Source organism: Megalops cyprinoides, chromosome 6 (assembly GCF_013368585.1).
Source record: "Megalops cyprinoides isolate fMegCyp1 chromosome 6, fMegCyp1.pri, whole genome shotgun sequence".
In the NCBI taxonomy this organism is placed as follows: Eukaryota; Metazoa; Chordata; class Actinopteri; order Elopiformes; family Megalopidae; genus Megalops; species Megalops cyprinoides.
This window is the reverse complement of record NC_050588.1, coordinates 28,321,523-28,337,411: the sequence shown is the minus strand read 5'-3', so window position 1 is coordinate 28,337,411 and position 15,889 is coordinate 28,321,523. Positions and strand designations below refer to the sequence as shown.

Sequence of the window (15,889 nt, the reverse complement as noted above, 5' to 3'; positions counted from 1 at the left end):
AAGGTACATCATTCTGTATTCTTAACAGCCCCCTGCACAGGTACAAAGTTCTGTTTTCTTAACAGTTAAAAATGTGGGCTGGTGACTCCCAGGAACCTTAGAAAACAAATAAAAATGAGAGATCATTCAGCTGAACAGCTTGACCTGAGCACATGTACCAGCAGCTCTGGGAGGGCTCAGGCTGCTGCTGGTGTTTATTTGAGGGCTATAGAGCAGTGGACTTTCCCCCCTCGTTTTAAAGCGTGTGACGGAGAAGACCAGCGAAGCCCTCTGCACCATGTTATTAGCTGTTTGAAATGGCAGTCTGGTCACGCAGTAGCCCGTGATGTAAGCCTCCTTGGCAGCGAAGACAGCAGACCAGTTTTGAAATCCAGCAGTGGTTCTGGATTGCAGTCAAGGAGGTGTTGTAATAAGCAGAGATGAAATGGCTGTTTTCACAATCAAAGATGCAAAGAGGCAAAGTAACTTCTCGTTATTAAACGGCTCAAAGTGTGGAAAAGATCACAGGGCGTCACAGTTAGCAGCATGAGAATGTGTGTTTACAGAGAAAAGGTGTGTACACCTGGAGTTTTGGATTGACGGAAGTGCTTTGTAGAGATGTCTGGCGATGTTAATAAAGCCTGATTTGTGTGCTAGTACATTTAAATCTCTCTAACCTTTGATGTGACAAAAGGATTTTAATATTTCCTTTTGTCCTCAGGGAAAAATGGTAACATGCCTAAACAAAAATAAGAAGTTGCTTAATCTTTCGGTGATGTATTAAACCGTTGTGGAGGAAGTTGCCTGTTTGCACATAGATAAGTCAGAGGTGGAGAAACAGCTCTGTGTGAGTCCACCAGTCAAAATGAGATGGTCTGCTGAAGGGAGTGCTGGTAAATATCTCGTCTTTACCATTGAAAACCAGAAAGTATTGTCCATTTTTCCTTATAAATTTCTTGAGGAATGTACTGCAAGCTGACAACGTCACATGTATTTCTTCATGAGTGATTTTTTTTTTTTTGCTTTTGTTTTCAGTCACCCATGGATGCATAGTGTCTACAATCAAGCTCTTTCTACCGGATGGCATGGAGGCGCGAAGACGTTCAGAGTAAGATCTCTCATTTAAGCCCACCAGAGGTAGTTGAAAGTTTAAAAGGTTGTTCATTTAAAGGAAAGAGAAAAAGCAAGTGGCCTCGCTTGAATGCACGACCTACCTCAGGATGTTCATTTGGGGACTTAAGCCCTGTTGGTGTGCTGTAGCAGACATTTTGGGGCTGCTCTCCTGTTAAGCATGCAAGGAATGTAATGAAATCAGAGGCTTGACTCGGGTGTTGAACTCTGGGTTGCAGTCAGTGATTATGCCTAGAAGCCAACGCCAGCGCTGTGTTAGTCTCTGATTGATTGAAATGAAATGGCATTAAAGGAGAGGGCCTGACTCGCGTCAATAGTGTGTATATGACTTTAATTTGGCTGCCGTTTCTCTGTGAATAACTGTCTGGTGTCGGTGCCAAGCGACAGGGCTGTCCTGTAAGAGCTGTGGAGTGTGAGCTGCCCCGCTACTTTCACTTTGTCATGTGGTCATTGTTGCATATTCTAGAACAGTTTCTAATTCGGTTGAGTACTCTCTCTCATGATTCGTGCAAGTGTCTGCTGCTTGTAAGGCCAGTAATTAACAACAGCAAATGACAATCACCAACTGAACCGCTGGTGAGCTGCTTGAGCGAACTGGTTAAGCAAGTTACTAATTACTAATGTCATTTTGCTTGTTTAGCTACACTAGCAAGCAGAGCTTGGAATTGCGCTGAGAAAATGTGTGTAGTTATTGATGGCACTTTGTCTGAAGTGCTCAGTTAATTACATGGGAAGGCTCATAGACAGCCGCGCGTGAGCTAGCTGAACACGCGCTGTTGACTGGCTTTGCTGGTGTGTTGGCAGTGCCCCGCTACCATCATGTGAACTCAGTTTTGGGATATGGCAGGACTCTAATCCTCTCTCCAGCCTTGTGGCGTCAGTTGTGTGAGCACTTGGAATCTGAATGGATTGACAAATTGCAGCCTGTGGTATTTGTTTCAGACATGTTCTTTATACCATAGAGACCCCTTCCCCATCCTCTTAATTTTATGCGGCATTTTATTTACTTAACCAGCCTCAGCGTGCTCTGATGCTTTCCTAATGACAAGCACCATCGTGTTGGCTAATATTTTGTTATTTTGGAACTATTGGACACTTCATATCTGTAACATTAGAAGTGCGTTTAATGATTTTCACATACTCTATCTTATTATCGCTCTCTGAAGAGGTTTGTGCTGTTATCTGTTTGGTGTCCATTTTGAGCAATATTAAATTACTAATTTGAACAGGTTGCATTCATGTTGTGCAGTGTACAGATTTCAGCTGTAGTTATGTTTGTGCTGGCCCAGCTTGTCGAAGGACCCAAAAATCCCATCTGCTTGTGTCTCCTGTGGTACAACCTGTGCAGTCTGCATGCGTGCGTGTGTGCGCGTGTGTGCGTGTGTGCGTGTGTGCGTGTGTGCGTGTGTGCGTGTGTGCGTGTGTGTGCGTGTGTGTGCGTGTGTGTGCGTGTGTGTGTGTGCGCGCATGCGCGCGGAGAAGAGGTGGTGGAGATATGTTTCTTTAAACAGATGGCTTTCCCACAAGATGCTGCTCTTGGCTGCAAACCGCATAGAAATCCGCCAAATATAATTGCATGAAATGTAGGTGTGTGCATGGACATGCCGGCTTATTCCATCACTGAGATTTTTACTGTGAGAGCAGTTCCCAGCATGCTGCGTCCATGCCAAGGCCATACGCATTATGGGAATAAGGCCCTTCCTTCCTTGTGTATCTGTAAATATACATACATTGGAGGAAACCACTGAGCAAAATACATTAGGAATCACATTCTTGGGTGCCCTTTCCACAGTGTTAAATCTTTAATCAGTCTTAAATAATAAAGTCTTAAATAATACAGTGAGAATGAGCTCCGCATGGGAAGGCCTTACTCACTGACCTCCTCCACCCATCTCTAAATACAGCACGTTGACTGGGCTATTCTTATTGATCATGTGTGCTCTGTGGATTCATTCCTGGAGTCGAGTTCTCCTAAGTGCCATTGCCATTTTTAAAGTAAACGTTGACGGATCGAGTCACGTGAACAGCGACACGGGCGTCATCGTGAGCTGAGCCCGTCGGAGGTATTTTTGGAAGCTGTGCATTACTTGTTGTTAAGCTGTACCCTCTGGATGCCAGGGCTATGGGGGTCCTGGGGTGGTTCATGTAAACATCTCCAAACAGTTATTCACTGGGCCATTTGTGTAATACGCTCTGGAGAGCATGTCTGCCTCCCAAAGACTGTGGCTGTGACTTCCAGGCTAGCCGCTGGAAATCTTTTCCCGAGTTTTTAAAAAAAAAAAAAAAAAAAAAAAAGTTGAGCCATCTGTTAAAGAAATTTCCTTTTTTTTTAAATAAATGTGACACACAGCATTTTGCAGGCCCTCCTTATTTTTCCCTCACAAAGAGCTGTGTGGAGAAAGTGGAGCCCGAGCTCCTTCTGAAAGGCCTGGGCTGGGCGGCTGGGAAGAGCCACTCTGATTGGGAACTCCGCTGATACGGAATAATGGTCTCTGGACAGAGGGCTGGGTCGCCGCTCGGCTGCGTGTTGTTTTTCTCTTCTCCCGGAGAGGAGGGAGGCTGAAATGCCAGAGGGAGAGAGCCGCTTCCTCTGGGCCTGCCGCTCTCCTCTGCCTCATCTTTGGCCGGGGCTCTCGTTTCTCTACTGTAATTGCGTGCAGATTTCACACAGGCTCCGAAGAAGCGGACAAAAAAAAAAAACGCTGATTTACTGACACACTTTTTCTGAGGTTTCACATCATGCTCCTCGCCTGCACTTGCAGATGGCGGAAATGTTCTTTTCGTGAAAACTTTAATACCCTTTCAGTGTGTTCTCTCAGGCAGAGTTTTGGTTTCGTTAGTTTGGCCCTGTTGATATGCTCTGAAATGACTGTAATTCTGTTATTTTGAGATTCTGGTTTTCGATGAAGAGCTGCCAAATTACTGAGAGAGGGGCTGTGATGTAGCACAGATTCCTAATGGCATTTTACACCATTTTTGGTTGTTTAAAAAAAGCCTTAAACAATAGTTTCATCAGATCTGCTCTCCCCTGTCTGTGCAGGACAAATAAAGTGAGTCATCAGAGGGAGGCTTATATAAACTTGGATGTTGTGAGCTGTGTCTCCTGTTGAAAGGCCTGCCGCTCCACACAGGGCTAAGAGCTGTAGTTTGGGTGGCAGACAGGGACCAGGGGTGAGGTGAGGCTGTCTCTGTGGAGCTGAGCTGAAGCGGTCACCGGGTGTCACTCACTTGATTGGCATCTCTGTTCAGAATGAGTGCTCCCAGCCTCACAGCTGCAGTGCAGAAACAGATTAGGTGGTGCTGTGACAGCTGTCACCCACAGAGCTCTGCTCTGTCCCACAATTCACTGCTCGCTTCTCTATCGGCAGCTCTGCCGTTAGCGTGTTGGAGACGCGGAGCCAGCTGTGAGAATCAGCACTGAAGAGCGGAGGGGACTGGGTGTCCCGCGATACTGTGCGCAGTAGCACGCTGCGGGAAATGTGTTGCACACCGGCCCAACAGGAGGAGCACCCCTCTCTTAGACTGCGGGTCTGACAGAGGCCTTCTCGCTGGGCGGAATGCACCTCAACCGGTTTGCCCTGATTCCAAACCTATCGGAGAGAATCTCGCCAGTGGAGGAGGTCCAGAGGATGGCGTCTCTTCCTTTGCGTCGGGCCTCGGTTTCACTTTCTGCGAAACGAAAGGTTTTCCTTGTCTGCGCGGTGAGCCCTTATCTGCAGTGTCCTCGTCACGGCTTCAGTGTTTCAGCAGGATGTGTGCGCCGGTGGTCACGTGGTGCACGGGCTGTGGTCACTGCAGCCCGCGTCGGGCAGGGCTGCTCACAGCGTCCTGCTTGGTCAGTGGAGCAGCGGGATCCGCCCCCCTCTGCGGCCGCCGCTCTCGCCAAAGCCGCGTGCTGTCAGCGGCCTTCGCTGATGCGTTCACGACCCTGTGAAAACACAGCGGCGTGCAGGGCGTGAGACAGAAGTTCCCGAATATGACAAGGAAGTGAAGTAAGCGGAGAGGCAGCTGCAGGGCTCTGCACTCAGCCTGAAGTGGCCGCCGCCTCGGGGGCGAAAGCAGGCCGAAAGCCGGAGAGCGCTGTCATCACATCCTCTCTCTCACCAGACCTGGAGCCGTGGAGTCGTTGCAGATCACAAGGTTACGAAACCTGTTCATGGGGAAGTGAGGCCGTAGTAGCAGGTGGGGGCGGATTCTGCATCATTGTGTCGCCTGACAGGGCATCGCGGCAGGGGCGCTAACCGAGGGGGCGGACGGGGGTGGAGGTTAGCTAACTTCTTCATACCTGATGTGGGAGAGAGGAAGTGCGGTAGTGGCAGAAAGAACTGTACAAAATGTGATAATTAGCGTGCGGTGATTTTATACACCTGCAACCGTGTGCCTCACAAGCAGGAAATTCCAATGCAACTGCTGCGCTTTGGAGGAGCACAGGTAAGACGGGTGTGACCTGCAGTCCGATGTGTTGGAGAGAGAATCAGGATGTGGGAATTTAAAGGGGAACCCGAACGTGAAATTCTGTCAATGTACACTTGAGTGCACGCGCATAAATGGCTTTGAGTTTTGAATAACTGCCTTTCTGTTTAAGGACCGTAAAGTTGGTATGACCAGCGTGTTCATTTTTCTCTCGTTATGTCTTTTACAGGGGAGTTCTGTTCCCTATAAACTCTCTGAAGTCACAGATTCCGGAATTGGGACAGAATATAAATACTGTGCACTGTAGCCGAAGCCAAAAAATCAGTCTGATTTAAGTTAGTCTTATTTCAATTGTAATTTGTAGTATGTAATTCTCTACCAGATCTGTTACAAAGAGCATTTTAGCTCTTTTTCCATAAAACATTGTTGCCACCGTGAAAGCGGAGATAGATGGTTTTTGGAGCGGGTAGATTCTGCATCTTATAAATATGGTCCACAAAGCATTGTGCGAGTGCACGTTTTGTGCTAGATGACTTTAGTGCAGTATTTTAGTTGTGTGAGTCTTGGATTGATGGGGCTCATCTGTAGATTGACACTTAATTTGAAGCACTGATTATTTGTGACTCAGTTACTGCATGGTGTAATTTAAAGGGCTAACTGAAAATCCCCAATTACTTTCCGTCACATGTGGCTGTTTGTTTGCTGAACTACTTTTAAAATATGGGCTGGAATTTGCATGTCTGTTAGGATTGTGTAAGTCTTGTTGGGCTGGGCACATTTATACAGTGTTCCAATAGCACTGATAAGGATAAGACGGATGTCTGTGAGGTAAAGGTCATTTTTGAATACCAGGACATTTCACCAGGTTAGGAGGCTGTAGAGCAGAGGCCAGTGCCTGTTTGTCTCTGTGGAGGCAGTGCCTCATCAAGTCTGACTGCTCTGCATTCTCACACTGTCAACCAATTTTCTTTGGCTGGTTCTTAAGAACCAGAATAGCACAGTCCATCTGTCATTGTCTTTCGGTGAAGTTTAGCGTCTCATATTCCTCACAGCATGATTGCGCTGTTGGAATTTGCTTTCCCATTTTTTTAAAGAAGGTTTTCTGAAGGCCTTCATGCCTCTGCTGTGCCCTCTAATCATCTGGACTGAGGGTGTGATGGGCACTTTTTTTGCACTGTCCCTGTTAGTATACTACTGCTCCTGTCGAGGCAAGAGTTAAACTGTAAAGCAGTCCAGGGGACCCACTCATTCGGCTTCCATGTAGACTATCTCGACCCATTTCCTGTAGTTTGTGATGAAACGGGAAGGTTTGAAAGACAGTGTGGACTGTGATGGGTTGTGGGATGGATGTTGGTCGGCAGATGAACCCAGAGTTCATCTTGGGCCTCGGTCTGCCCCAGGCGGCAGCCGTTCAGCTATCGCCACACCTACTCCAAACAAGCGGCCTCAGCTCCAGCCCTGTAAATATTTAACTCGCATGTAGTCACACAAGTACAAAGTTGCATGCTCAAATTAGAGGAACTTCTATGGTTAATCTTAACCATTCTCCTTTTAGACACGACTTACCACTCTGAACAGTACAACAGTCTGCTGTCTTCATTTCAGTTTGATTGATTATTGAATTTTTTTTTTTTTGTTCTTCCCCTCCAGTGTCATTCAGGCGCCATTACCACTTCCTGTTGATAAGGTAAGTGAATTGTTGGATTTTCCACTTGTCTCGGTGTTGTGTTTGTGTGGGTGTGGAAGGGGGGCAGGCCAGTGTGAGCTCACAGCTAAGTGATTTGGATAATGGCAGGAGTTCAGGAGACTGAGGCAGCTCCTTGCTCCAGAATTAAAGTGATGTCTTTTTCCATCTGATGCTTTCAACATCTGTGTTTCCTCAGTGAAGGAACACTCCCCTCCTGAAGTATGTGCTGCAGTTTTTTTTCGCCCGAAATATGAGGTCACTCTTGTATTCGCCTGCTGTCTCCGCTTTTGTCCCAGCTGCCAGAGTGTGGCGCCGCAAAGCCGCTCTCACCTGCCGTTAACGGAGCACCTTTGCGTGTTCACATATCAAGATATGGCAAATCCAATTCGGTGTTGGCCGATGCCCACCTTTGATCTCTCTCGGATGAGCGAGTGAAATTTCTGGAACTTGTGACGCCAGCTTGGGTTCTTCTCCCGTGTGGCTCACTCTAGTGTTACCTGATGGCTGATCCTGATATATCTTGGGTTACATCACTAGCTCAGCCCAGCTTTTATTATGTGGTTGGTGAATCTCTTCAGCTGTTACTGTTTATAGGAACGTGCTACATCGGTATTTACTGGTGAATTGTGTCTTGGGGGGGAGCTGGGCGAAATTGGATAAGCAAGCAGCGTTTGATCTGTTCTTCGCTGTGTCCTTTGCCACACTTGTGCCCTGCTGGAGATGATGCCACCCTGATGGCACCTGGCTTGGGACAGAGGCAGAGAAGGGACAGCCCGCCGAAGGACACACAGAGGCGTCTTTCTTTGAAGAAGGGGCAATGCAGGCGCCTGAGTGGAACAGTTAATCACATTAGAGAGCAAACTGAAATCTAATTACAGCTCCTCTCCCATCCTGGAATCTGCATTCCCCCGTGGCCTTGTTTTCGGTTTAGACAAAATGAAGGACCCTTAGAGAAAAAAAAAAAGAAACTGTGTTCTCTCTGCCCTGATCTAGTACTGCTGTCAACCAGCTTTGTGTGAATGGACCAATGTTCCTTTGCTGATAATTAAATCTGTCTTTGTCATACATTAGTATCCATCATGTCTAATGTGCAACAAAGTGTTAATGGTGTCTGGTAAGATGTGAGCAAAATTTTACTTTTCCCTACCACCCCTTAGTCCTTTAGGGTCATGGGATTTTGAGCCCCAGGTGTTCCCGTAATTAGAGGAGAGGCCGTTGAATTGGAAGAACTGACCGACAGGGGAGCGTGGGGACCAGTCGCTCCCAAATATTTGAGAGTTTGCAGTGATTTCACAGTTTTGGCTCAAAGACATCAGCCGGTGTCACGTTAAACATTTGTCGAATCTGTATGCTAGAGGAGTGTGCATCTCCGCTGGTCTCAGTGCGGAAACGTGTAGCGTCTGCGTGCTGGCAGCTCTGGAAATGGAAGCTGCCTGTGTCATGCCCGTTTCCACACTGAAACCCACCTGTCTGAGCAGATGATCATGGTAGAGCTACAGATGACAAGAGTGTCATGCTCTGTCGGTATGAATTTGCGCATTTATATGGACAGATACATGCATGCAGTTGTTTTTCTGTACTGCATCTGAATAGAAACTACATCCTCTCATTGTATTATAATGTGGAGGTTGAGGTCTGTGTTGCCATCTTTCTATGGCTTTTACACCAACCAATGTGCAGTTTATGAATTTCCATAGTTAAAAACAACAGCTGATAACAGCTATGTTGAAGTGTAGGTTTAATTAGGAAATTAATTAAGCAGACAAGGATATTATCTCTTATGTCCTGACAAGTGTTACTGCTACTGGGGATTTGTGAGTCTTCCATTTGCCATGTTTGTGTACTTATGTGTTTTAGCTGACATATAATTTTTTTTTAACCTTTACCTCAGATAATTCTGTTTTTATGCAGTCTATTTTGAGTAGTGTGGGCTGTTTACTGGATAAATCAGGTTTGTTACCAGGGTCTATAAATCCCGATGCGCATTCCTCTCAAGCGTATCGCCTGGGTTTGTGTTGCATTAGGAATGTTTTGAAGTAACCCTGTTTGACGTCAGTTTCCTCTCACCCTGCAGGTTGCCGCTAATACGCCCAGTATGTATTCTCAGGAACTGTTTCAGCTTTCTCAGTATCTACAGGTACAATGCAACACTGACCTCTACTGTCTGTCTGATGTAACAGTCTCTCTCAGGCACTTGTTTTGATCATGAATTCCTGTTACACTCTTTTCCATCTTGATCATTTTTATTGGACCACAGGAAGTGTAACTTAGAAGCTGAATCAGTGTTGCCAGGGTAGGATTTGAAGTACAAGTATGAAATAAAACAATTGGAAAAATTGCTGATTACTTACTCTAGTCCAGATTCAGCATGGCCTGAGTTTTTCTTAAGTATGCTGGGAGCTTGTGTCTCTCAGCCTGGCCTGGGACCAGTCTATATCAGCCCACGTTTTGATGTGATATTGAGCTAGCAATAATTGTTTTAACTGAAATTGGGGGAAATACAGAAAACATGTTCAGTGATTTTCTTTATTTGTATTTTTGTAGGGTCTTACTATGATGAGTGATATTTCCTTGATCTTGTGAGAAAGCACAGTGCTGACGTGCAGCTCCAGGATTTGCAGATAGAATACCAAGCAGGATCCGCTCTTTGCGGTGTACGTTTGAACAGTGTGTATTCTCACACGGTCAAAGAAATGCTCATCTCATTCAACGTTAGGTTTACTCAGAATAACAGATTTAAATACATTTCAGACAAATTTACAAACTGCTCTAGGTCTATGTGTGATTTCATTGTAGCCATTTTAATTCAAATTAATTCATCCATCTTAATTCAAATTAAAAACATTTTGTCTGCGTAGAATACTCATGTAGAATGTATTCAGGAGCAAAAAGCTGAATTTCCCAAGCATTAGCGCATTGCATTGTGTTAAAAGCTGTCATGCAGTAGGACAGCAAGGGACAGCTGACCTCTGAATCTGCCAGAATAGATCCCGATCAGTTGTAGTGTACTTGCATAAATTCAACAAAAACGTAAACGACCTTTTTAATCCAGCCCAGAACACCGAGCCACCTGCACCGGGACACAGCCTGCGAGAGCCAGTCATTAGTGTTAGAGGGTTTGATTGATTCTTTTCGTTAAGACAGCGCTTGGGTCTGTCCCGGAAGGATTAGGGAGCACAGCTATTGTGGCTGACCTCAGTGACAGTACAATCGTCCTGACGGTGCGAGGGGAGGGGTGTGCACCTGCACCCGCTGATCTGACCGTGTGCTGCGGTTTGTCGTCCCTCAGGAAGCCTTACACCGCGAGCAGATGCTGGAGCAGAAGCTAGCCACATTGCAGAGACTGCTGGCCAGCACACAGGAGGCCTCAGAGAGCAGCTGGCAGGTATTGACCGCCCCCCCTCTCGCCCGGCTCCAGTCACAGGCCTCCGGGGAGCGTAGGAGCCTCATTGGGGCCTGCTCTCACGGTTTCCTCTGGGTAGGGTTATTGGGCTTCGGTGCACTTAACAATGTTTGGGCCCTGTTTTATCCCCTGTAGGCTCTGATAGATGAAGACAGGCTACTCTCGAGGTTGGAAGTGATGGGGAACCAGTTGCAAGCATATTCAAAAGTAAGTTTCGTTGGATATTAGTGGGTGGGGGTGGGAGGAGGTGGAAAAAAAGTTAATGAACAGCTTTTGGAAAAGCAAACATCACAGAATTGTTGCCGTGACTTTCCCAGAACCAAACGGAAGATGGCATCCGCAAGGAGCTGGTAGCCTTACAGGAGGACAAACACAACTATGAGACAACAGCCAAAGAGTCCCTGAGGCGGGTTCTTCAGGAGAAAATCGAGGTGGTCAGGAAGCTGTCGGAAGTGGAGGTGAGCCAGGGAACTCAGACGGCTCTCGCCCGCTAGAGCCTCGTTCAAGCTAAACCGGCGGGGAAAATGATGACGGATTTGCCCGCTTTGCTGAATGTTTAAGTAAAGTAGACATTTTAACACCGTGTCTTTCTCCCCTGTGTGTTTCAGAGGAGTCTCAGCAACACAGAGGATGAATGTACTCACCTGAAAGAGATGAATGAGCGCACGCAGGAGGAACTGCGGGAGCTGGCTAACAAGTACAACGGGGCAGTGAACGAGATCAAGGACCTCACGGACAAGATAAAGGCACGTGTGCTGCTCCAGCTGCCGCCCGTCTGGGGGGGGACGCCCAAGGGGGCGGCACAGGAAGTGACCTGTCATCCTGGTTTGGTGTCCGTTGCTTGGAGTGAAACATGTAGTTACATGAGACAGAAACACCTACTATTGTGAATTTGACGGCTATTGAGTGCCTGCGCTGTGGTAGCTTGTGTATGCGTCTTGTTGTGTGACTGTGCTAAGATAGTGGTGTCTGTGTGTGTGTGGGGTATGGTGCACTTAACCCCCTGTGTGTGTCACTCCAGGGGTTACCACATCTGTCTCTGTGTGTTTGGGGGGGGGGGGGGGTGCCTGTGCCGTGATTGTGCCTGAAGGTGCATCTCTGCTAATGCCCGTGTTTGTGTGTGTGTGCGTGTGTGCGCGTGCGTCTGTGTGTGTGCGTGTGTGCGCGTGCGTCTGTGTGTGTGTGTGCGTGCGCGTGCGTCTGTGTGTGTGTGTGTGCGTGCGCGTGTGTATGTGCGTGCGCGTGTGTGTGTGTGTGTGTGTGTGCGTGTGTATGTGCGTGCGCGCGCGTGTGTGTGTGTGTGTGTGTGTGTGTGCGCGCGCGCAGCTGGCAGAGGGGCGGCAGGAGGAGCTGACGCAGAAGGGGCAGAGTGAGAAGAAGGAGCTGCAGCTGCGCATTGAGGAGATGGAGGAGAAGGAGCAGGCGCTCCAGGCTCGCATCGAGGCCCTGCAGGCCGACAACGACTTCACCAACGAGCGCCTGACCGCTCTGCAAGGTAACGCAAAGCATGCTCCAGCGTCACTCCCAGGCCAGTGCTCACAGGGATGTGCAGTTCAGGTGCATGGGCTTCTCCACATCCCAGGGCTCTCCTGAACCCCAAAGTCTGGTGGGAAAATGCAGCTTTTCCTCTAAGGCTTAGGGTTAATGGCCCCAGTACTGCCGAGGAGCAATACATTATAGATGCCAGTACTACTCCCTTAAAACAATATGATGCAGAAAGCTCAGCTTCTGCAGGTCTATGAGCAGAAACGTTTTGACAGATGTTGATGCTGAATATTTGGCTTGAAATGCATGGCACGCAGGACTGTGACCGCACTTGCTTTTTAGTCACCCCGAATCTCTTCATTGTTGTTTTCAGTCCGTTTAGAACAACTTCAGGAGAAAAACATAAAGGAAAACAACAGTTTAGGTGAGTCCGGGTCTGCCAGTGCTCGTTAGTGTTTCTGCTAACCTCACATTACTACTCCTCCTCCACTAATTTGGCATGAGCGCTCACTTTATGTTGCGTGTTCTGTATTGTGTGTCTGACTCAGTCTTGCTTCTGCACTGACCTGTCCGTTAAGAAAGGTAGCTTTGTGGAGCTTGCGCATTAGTGTTGGAGAGTAGCTGGGCGGGGTACACCAAGTGGGTGCTGTCTCACGCTCAGTTCCACATTTTTTCTGTCCTCTCAGACTAAGGTGAAGGGCTTTTGAGTTGTAGAGGTGAGTGGGTGCGTTTCTGTAGGTGTAATGAGACTTTTGAGATTTTGCCTAGTCACGCTAGAGAAAAGCCCCTCAACAGCAGTAGGAAGCTCAGGTGGAGAACGCCTCCCTGAAACTGATCTGAGCTCAGAGGAAGGAGGTGCAGCGTGTCCTTCTGTAACCTGACTACGGTACACCTCATCGTCCTGGCAACTCAACTGCCCTTTTCTTGACTCTCAACTCTTTTTTTGCATCTTGAAAATCTGAACAGTATGGAATACTCACAGGCTAATAGACATGATAGGCTAGAATGAAGGCTGCAAGGTACCACGTGGTGATTCTTTACAGGTGATTGTAAATGCACTATAAGGATAGTGTCGCTCATACATGTTATCCAGGAAAAGGGTTTGCGTGTTGGTTCGAATGGTCTTGGATTTACTTTCTAAGTAAGGTTTTAAGTAACAGTGGACAGCAATTTGTTGTGTTAAAATATATAATAACATGCTGCCAGTAAGCTTAGCTTCCCCAAAATATTTTAAATTGTTCTTTTCTCGTTTCACCAACTTCCCAGTTCTAGGCCTTTTTGAATATGTTCTGCTTCATTAAAGAAATGGGAAGTCCCTCTCACCCATAAAGACAAAGTACAGTAACGTCTGTCTGAAGGTCAGAGAGAAGCATTTCACCGTAGCAGAGCGATGGAAGAAGCTGCCCTGTGTGTGTTACTCTCCAGGACCGCTGGAGAAAGACGGTCAGGTATACTTTAACTCGTGAGACCCTGCTCAGCACTGAGCCAGAGAAAAACCGCTCCAACCTGCAGGCCACTGTTCCCAGCTATGCGGGGCAGGCACATGCGGACCATTTAAACCTTACAGTATGAGCTTTGCCTTTGCTTGTAATGAAAGCAAAGGCATAAGACCTCTGGCGTGTGCTTGTGGGGCTGTAACATGCTATCCCCAGCCACGGGGTGGTGTGAAGTAGCAGTGCACGGAGGGGGGTCTGGCCCCGGGGCCCCAGAGTGCTCTGTGGAGTCAGGCCTGACAGACAGATCTCAGGGAGACACGCTGTGTCTGCCTGTCACAGCTGGAAGAGCGTTTTAACCGATAGCACTATACATAGCTGCTGTCACTCAGATTACCGTGCAACAAGACGGAATCGCCCCTGGAGTGACACACAGCAGTTTATACAGGAGCTGGAAGGGGTACACTTCAGATGGCAGTGAAGTATGCCTGAGGGGCAGTCAGTCTGCGTGGTGTAACTTTAGAAAGTAGCAGCACAGTACACAGCATTCTTTTGAGGTGAGTGTGGACCGCTTTGCAGGCCGTTTGTTCTACAGCAGTTTTGAACTGAGTTCTTACGTAATGTCTGCTTAGCAGACGCTCTCATCCAGAGCGATTTCTATCACTTAAAATTTTTGCACACTATCCATTTATACAAGCTGTATATTAATGGGCGTAATTTGGTTTAAGTACCTTGCCAAAGGGTTACAATGGCAGTGACCCACCTGGGAGTCGAACTGAGGTTTAGGCGACCTGTCCTACTCCTTACCGCTGTACCACACTGCTGCCTAATTGTAACCACACTGTCTTTTTTCAGTAAAGATTAAAAATACAGAATTCCTGATTTTAAGATGATGTGGATCTTAAAGTCAGAAGCAGTCGCTTAGCATTCACATTAGAAATGAAGGGAGAATGAGAGGGTGGGATGAAGGCTCAGCTGCTGTTTCCTCAGTAGCTTTGACCTGTAAGGCCCGTTTGTCCCGGTGTGTTGAGTTAAGCCTGGTAGGTATGTGTCTCTCAGGACGTCTGAGACAGGTAGTGAGGTCTCATCTGTCTGTCCGCGTCTGGCCTCTGCATCTCTGTCTGGTTCCGTTGAATGTTGTATCTTGTAGATCTGGCTTACATATCACAATATTCTTTATTCATAAGATACATCCTTCTAAAGGGGGGATTTCTTATGTTAATGCTAATGTTAATATTTAATGGAAGGTTTTTCTTTCTTTGTTAGAACACTTTCTTTTAAAGAGTGGAGGGGACTGCACTTTTATCCAACAGTTCATTGAATGCCAGCGTGAGTACACAGCATTCTTTCCACTGCCTTCTCTAGCCATTCTAATTAAAGGTTGTTTAGTTGGGGGGAGACGTTTGCAATGGGGGGCATTTGTTGGTAGACCTCCCTCTGAAACAGCAGAGGCCTTAGGAGGGGAGGCCCATGTGCTTTGTGGATATGAAATAAACCTACTTTATTTCATGCTTTGTTTTCATTATCTGTTATATGTTCAAATGGAGATTTTTTTTTTATAGTCTGTAATTAAATCGAGGGCCTGTTCTGTTTGCCTTTAGAATTTGAACCTAATCTGCTTTATTTTGTGTTGTAAATAGATCTGAGTGGGCTCCTGCGGTGTCCCACTCTTATATTTTTTTTTCTCTGTTCAGTTGTGCTCTTTTGAGCACGCTGAAAGCAGGTCTCTCAGCACTGTAATTCATGTGTCGCATAAACATGATGCACAGTATGCTTTTAATGATCTAATGTAACTGTGTACGTGATTGATTACACTCGGAGGACCCGTGAAGCAGCCCCGTGTTATCTGCTCATTTCCCTGCTTTAACTCCTGTTTTATTTCACGGAGCTTAGCCATGCTCCGTGGGCTTCTTTTCATCAGGTTTACCGTGCTGTAGATCCTCGCTCTTCTGTTGCAGCCAGAGCCCCTTTCATTTGAGTTGCATTGTAAACTCTCATTGAACCTGCCAGAAACGGCATCGCAAATACCTTCCTGTTTTGTGTTCTGTGAAATCGTTTAGTTTGGAGGGCGGCGGGCCTGCACAATAAAGAACCGACAACATGTGGCAGTGCTGTTGCACTGTTTCTGATGGTGAGAAAACAATGGGGGCATTCGCAAGACATCAGCTCAAGAATAGAAGAAAACTGCAGATGGAGTGATACCCATTTCTAAAGACACTCGTGCCATAAAAGACTGGTTCCTCAGAATATTCAGTATGCTTTGAATTCTTGGAGAGAGCCGATTCTGTGTCATTGAATGCTGCAAATGATATGCCCCAGATTTTTTTCCACTGTGCTGTTTTTACCACAGGCACTGTT

The 15,889-nt window shown here is 47.0% G+C and overlaps 1 protein-coding gene across 10 annotated transcripts in view; it reads left to right on the top strand.

The window, feature by feature from the left end:
* slmapa (sarcolemma associated protein a) overlaps positions 1-15,889 on the top strand; it is a 59,684-nt gene that overhangs the window by 23,771 nt on the left and 20,024 nt on the right. For 6 of the 10 annotated variants that reach the window (XM_036532293.1, XM_036532288.1, XM_036532294.1 and 3 more), the window contains exons 3-12: positions 1,015-1,087; positions 7,174-7,210; positions 9,285-9,347; positions 10,500-10,595; positions 10,749-10,820; positions 10,931-11,071; positions 11,222-11,359; positions 11,940-12,108; positions 12,472-12,522; positions 14,798-14,860. In XM_036532293.1, the coding sequence (XP_036388186.1) occupies positions 1,015-1,087; positions 7,174-7,210; positions 9,285-9,347; positions 10,500-10,595; positions 10,749-10,820; positions 10,931-11,071; positions 11,222-11,359; positions 11,940-12,108; positions 12,472-12,522; positions 14,798-14,860 (903 nt within the window). Of the gene's footprint in view, positions 1-807; positions 873-1,014; positions 1,088-5,502; positions 5,542-7,173; positions 7,211-9,284; positions 9,348-10,499; positions 10,596-10,748; positions 10,821-10,930; positions 11,072-11,221; positions 11,360-11,939; positions 12,109-12,471; positions 12,523-14,797; positions 14,861-15,889 lie in introns of those variants that run through there. The other 4 variants (XM_036532289.1, XM_036532287.1, XM_036532291.1 and 1 more) reach the window with 3 other exon arrangements.